This window comes from Suncus etruscus, chromosome 12, assembly GCF_024139225.1.
Source record: "Suncus etruscus isolate mSunEtr1 chromosome 12, mSunEtr1.pri.cur, whole genome shotgun sequence".
In the NCBI taxonomy this organism is placed as follows: Eukaryota; Metazoa; Chordata; class Mammalia; order Eulipotyphla; family Soricidae; genus Suncus; species Suncus etruscus.
The window spans coordinates 92,179,179-92,184,625 of NC_064859.1; the positions used below are offsets into that span (position 1 = coordinate 92,179,179).

The following is a 5,447-nucleotide window of genomic DNA, read 5'->3' on the forward strand; positions in this document are numbered from 1 at the left end:
TTCTTCCCCGTATTTTAGGAGTGCTCCACACATGGTAGTGCTCAGGGCTCATCTCTGGGTGTGTGCTCAAGGATTATTCTTGGCAGGTACTTAGGGGACTATATAAGGTTTCAGGGCTTGAACCCAGATTGGTGGGATCCAAGGCAAGCATTCTCCCTGCCATATTCTCTCTCTCTCTTCTCTCTCTCTTCTCTCTCTCCTCTCTCTCTCTCTCCTCTCTCTCTCTCTCTCTCTCTCTCCCTCCCTCCCTCCCTCCTTCCCCAGACCCCCCTGGCTGCTTCTTTGCTCCAGCATTATGACTCATAATCTGTCTAAATCTGAGCATGGCGTTTGCATCTTTATTGGCTGAATCAACCCAGACCTCCTGCTTGCACAGCATGCTCAGAGTCCTTTGAGGCATCTCCTTAGCCTGTCTTGCTTCAGTTTGCCAGAACTGTTCTTGTTTTTTGTTTGTTTTTGTTTGTTTGTTTTGGGGGGGCCACACCCAGTAGCGCTCAGGGGTTACTCCTGGCTATTCGCTCAGAAGTCGCTCCTGGTTTGGGGGACCATATGGGATGATGGGGGATCCAACTGCGGTCCTTCCTAGGCTAGCGCTGGCAAGGCAGACACCTTACCTCTAGCGCCACCATGCCGGCCTTACCAGGACTGTTCTAAATGCTTGAGGCTGAAAGGTCTTCAGCGCATGCCTGGGTCTGATCTTCAGTATATTAAAAAACAAACAAACAAACAAAAAACCCCACAAACAACACACCACTTAGAAGACAATGTAAAAGTCACATATGTCAATGATCTGACCACCCAAAATAGCAGGTAATGTTTTGAAATACTTCCTTCAGCACTTTATGCATAGAAACAAACTCACAAACATACAAAGAACTAGGTGTCCTATTTCATGCCCGATGATTTATTAGGGGACTGCACTCAGAAGTGCTCAGGGGATAATCCCAGCTGGGTACAGAAGACCGAACTCAGGTCTTAGACATGCAAGGCATGCACTTTCCTACTGAGTCACATCCCCAGTGTCTGGGGAAGTCTAGAGATGATGAAAATCTGCTCTGAGCACCTGCATGACACAGACCTGCTATCTCAGCAGCCCTGCACAAAGGTCCCCAAACTACATGCAAGTCCCACTTGTTCTACCCTGCATGGGAAATGATCCCTGCCACCGAATTTCTCAGAGAGCCCAAACTCAGGTATGAGAGAGGAGTTACTCCTTGCAAGAAAGAAAGGAGTAACTGTCTGTGTCCTTCCCTCAAAAGAATTTTAGGTGGGAGAGCTGAAGCAATAGCACAATGGTAGGGCATTTGCCTTGCACGCGGCCAACCCAGGACAGACCCCAGTTCGCTTCCCAGCATCCCCCATGGTCCCCCAAGCCAGGAGTGATTTCTGAGCTAAGAGCCTGGAATAACACCTGAGTGCTGCCAGATGTGACCCAGTCCCCCCTCAATAAAGAATTTCAGGTGGGAAATAAAATATCGCAAATGATTTATTTGGGAAACATGATGAAAGCGAGTTTAAAACTCAAGAGAGGGCCCGGAGAGATAGCACAGCGGTGTTTGCCTTGCAAGCAGCCGATCCAGGACCAAAGGTGGTTGGTTCGAATCCCTGTGTCCCATATGGTCCCCTGTGCCTGCCAGGAGCTATTTCTGAGCAGACAGCCAGGAGTAACCCCTGAACCATCCCGGGTGTGCTCCTGCCCCCCAAATATCAGAGTTCCTAGCTAAACAAGAATAGCCATGTCCTAGGTCAAGTGGAAGACAAAGGAGAAAAATGAAGAGAAGGGATCAGGTGAGGTTTTTGAAGGTTTCAACTGGCAGTAAGCAGGGATTATTCCTGGGTTTGTGCTCTGGGAACTGTTCTGGTGATGCCAGGGATTGCACCTGGGTGGACTTCTGTGAGGCAAGTGCCCTACCCCCTGTCCTGCTATTAACTTTGTGCCATCAGAAAAAGAAAGGGTATTTTCTCATAATAAAGGCAAAGTTTACCCTTTGCCTGGTATGTTCCATTTACCCCCGACTTACTACAATGATACAGCTCAAATAAGCTGGAGAAAAGAACCAAAGCTTGTGCTGTTTTCTGCCTCTTCTCTCTAGTGGTCTAACAACCAGAAGCACACAAAACAAGAGAAAGAAAAACATGTTTTCACAGTCTCAGATTTTTTATGTCTTCCAACTGCAGAGTCAACGGTAACCATAAAAACGGAATATACTGAGATGGTTCCATTCAAGTAAAAGTTGGAACTGAATGAACTTTATATCTAGAAAACAAATAAGTGGAAATACTTAACAGTGCTAAAATATCCTCTTACATAAAGAACTGGCTTAGCAGCACTGAATATTTTTTTGCTTCATCCCATTGAAACAACTAAGGTAAAACAACTGTTCATTCCATTTCTCCCTGTTAAACTCTTGGCCACAGATAACGCTCTGACTCATCTAACAGTCAACTAAAGATCTAAAGACTCTGTTGTGTTTTTTTTTGGGGGGGGGAGGGTTACCTGCTCAGGGTTAACTCTTGGCTCTGACCCTGGAATCCCTCCTGGTAGTGCTTATGGGAACTTATGGAATGCTGGAGGTCAAATCTGGGCTGTGGGTGTACCTATTTAAGACCCTGAGACCCACCCATTTCTGGGAGGGGTCTTGGGAACCAGATAGTAGGTGTGACCTTACCTGCAAAGTCCCTCCCATTCCTGGGAGGGGTTTTGGAATAGGTAGATAAACCCGAAAGCCAGAGGATTAAGGGTCTTTGCCTTTTGGCCCTGCTGGGCTCTCTGAGGGAGATGGCTGAAATAAGACGCAGGGCAAGTTTGGAATGGCTAAATGCTTAAAAGGTTATGAGATAGGCCACACACACGTGGTGGCTAGGGCCTAAATAAAGATGATTCTTCCTGAAGCCTGCCTGTGAGTGAGTGATTTCGCGTTTCACCTGGGCCTGGAACATGCCGGATCATGGGGGTTGCTGAGCCACGTGGCCTGGGATGGTACAGAGAGAAATCCACCGCCATCCAGCCTCATCATTAATTATGTAATGCAAGACTGGGCCAGATGCATTCGAGGCAAGCACCCTACCCACTGAACAACCTCTCCCGCCATAGATGGCTCTCTTAGATGGAAATCGATAATGTACTGCATTATTGTGTTGCATCAATGCAACAGCTGACCGAATCCCCAACATTTGATACCCTCAAATACAGATCTGAAGTAACCCATGAGGAATTTCAGAAACAAAAATTCACATTTGCAAGTCAACAAGTCTGTGGGTTAGTTTGCCTTCCGGTTTTTCAACTGGCTTTGGGGCAAAGGATGGGAAAAACCCGAATTAAATTATTTCCACGTTATATATTACTATCCGAGTCTCAAATTGCAGATTTTCTTTTAGCAATGCCTTCATTTTTGTGTTCTTCAGGCTTCAATCAAATACACATAAAACATTTTCCACATGGAGATGTGCTTGGGTGGGCCTGGTGGGCAGGTGCCCCAACTAAAACTTGCCCAATCCCGGATCTGACAATTGAGTTTCTCCCCTCATCAATGCTATTTCTTACTGCTTCCTCCCCAGCAGGGGAAGAGAGCAGTTCCTTTGGGAATTAGAGTTTTAAACCAGAAAAGGTATGTAAAGTCAATCCAGAATAAACCAAAGACCTTGTGACTTGCAAGAAATAAAGCTTTTTTTAATTAAATGACTGAAAGAAGGAAATAGAAGGCACAATTGCACTGTAAAGCTTTTTTTTAGAATATAATCTTTCTCTTTTTATATGAATAAGGAACCCAGACTTTTGTCGCTAGCATATCAAATGTATCTGCAGAACCACCCTATCCTATTTCTCGTCTTTTCCTTTGGTTTTCCTGTACACCATCTCGCGGAAGCTGGCCAGGATCTTGTTCTCTCTCTTGCGCCTTTCCTCTTGGTTGAAGGACGCCAGGGCTCGCTTCTCGTCTGCACTGTAGATCTGGTTTTCTTTCCGCAGTCGGACGGCCTCCATTCGGCGATGCCTGCTACCACTCATTACGTAACCAGAGCCTTCAAAGGACGCAATTTCTTCACTTGTCAAGCCGATTTCACCTCTGCGTGGGATCCGCTTTCCAGCTTTTATATATTCCGCCATTGCCGCACCTTCACCAGGTAAGAGAGCATGGCCATAGTTCAAAGGCTTATCATCCTGAGAGGCAGGAGTTTTGGGCGCTTCGGGACCAATGAAATCTGAGGTTTCTTCAGGCTTTGATGGGTCCTTCCAAGGATTCTCCAGGAATTCTTCTTGGGACTCTTTAGAGCTTGAATCACTCGAATCCTTTCTGTTCTTCTTAGACTTTTTCTTTTTGTATTTCTTCAGTTTGTGTGTTCTCTTCTTCTTCTCCTTTTTCTTGGCTTTCTTGGCTCTCCTTTTGGCATTTTCATCACTGGAGTCTGTTTCAGATTCAGAGTCACTGTCGCTGTCATCAAAATGCTTCTTGTGTTTTCCTTTTGACTTTTTCTTCTGCCGTTTCTTAGCCCTTTCCTTGCAATGGTTAGACTTCTTCTCTTCTTTGGAAGTAGAGCTCTTTTTTGGCTCTTCATCCTCTTCAGGAGTGTGTTCATCAGAATCTGGTTCTGGATTCTTTGGAGAAAGTCCCCACACTTCTGGAGCTCCTAATTCTCCAATTCTCTCTCTTTCACTGAATCTCTTCTGTCGCAGGCTCTCCTCCCGCTCCTTGTCTAGGACGCTCGGCCACGGCTTGTCACTTTCGTAGGGGCGCGAGTAGCCGCCAAAATAGGACGGAGAAGCCGAGAAGGGGCCCCCCAAAGACGCGAAGGAACGGTCCCGGGAGCAAGATGGCGAGCGGGAGCGGTACCCCTGATTCCTCGAGTGCTGGCTGAGGCCGTTGTGGTCGCTCGAGCAGGAGCAAAAGTGGGAGCGCGACGAGTGGCCCCGCGGGGAGCGGGAATATTGGCTCGCTTTGGGGCTCCGGGAGTGACTGCGCCGCCTCGCACTGGAGCTCGAGGCTCTTCCCGGGCTCCGCCAACGGGACTCCGGAGACATCCCGGCCTCGGGGTCACCCCCGCCGCGGAGGAAAGGGGCACCCTCGCCTTGGGTGACTGAGGTCAATGCGGCGTGTATAGAGCTCGAAGGCAGTCAGGCTTGTGAAGACAACAGCTTTCTTCGAAGGAGCAGGCTGAAGCCAAAAGCCTCTGAATCAGCTCCAGCCAAAAAGCCCCTGCCTTCCCCAGACCCTTACCTTTATCCACCAGAATCAGGCCCCACCCTAGGGTGGGAGCAGAATGCCAGGTCACACCCTAGGGTAGGGCATAATCACCGGTCAGGGTAGGGTCAGTAACATAATAATCCCATCGAAATGTTTACATACGATGACCTTGGGCACGGTGCTTCTCCTTCAGGGGATGGCCCCTGGCTGGCCAGGCTGGGAATCTAGTTGGCAGGAGGATTAAAGTGGCATATACTTGATTCCAGT

General features: G+C 47.9%; 1 protein-coding gene across 1 annotated transcript; it reads right to left on the reverse strand.

Annotated features, from left to right (window-relative positions):
- Window positions 1-3,817: 3,817 nt before the first annotated feature.
- LOC126023827 (NF-kappa-B-activating protein-like) lies at window positions 3,818-5,017 on the reverse strand. The gene has a single exon (XM_049784206.1). The coding sequence runs from the start codon at window positions 5,015-5,017 to the stop codon at window positions 3,818-3,820; it is 1,200 nt and encodes a 399-aa protein (XP_049640163.1).
- Window positions 5,018-5,447: the final 430 nt, after the last annotated feature.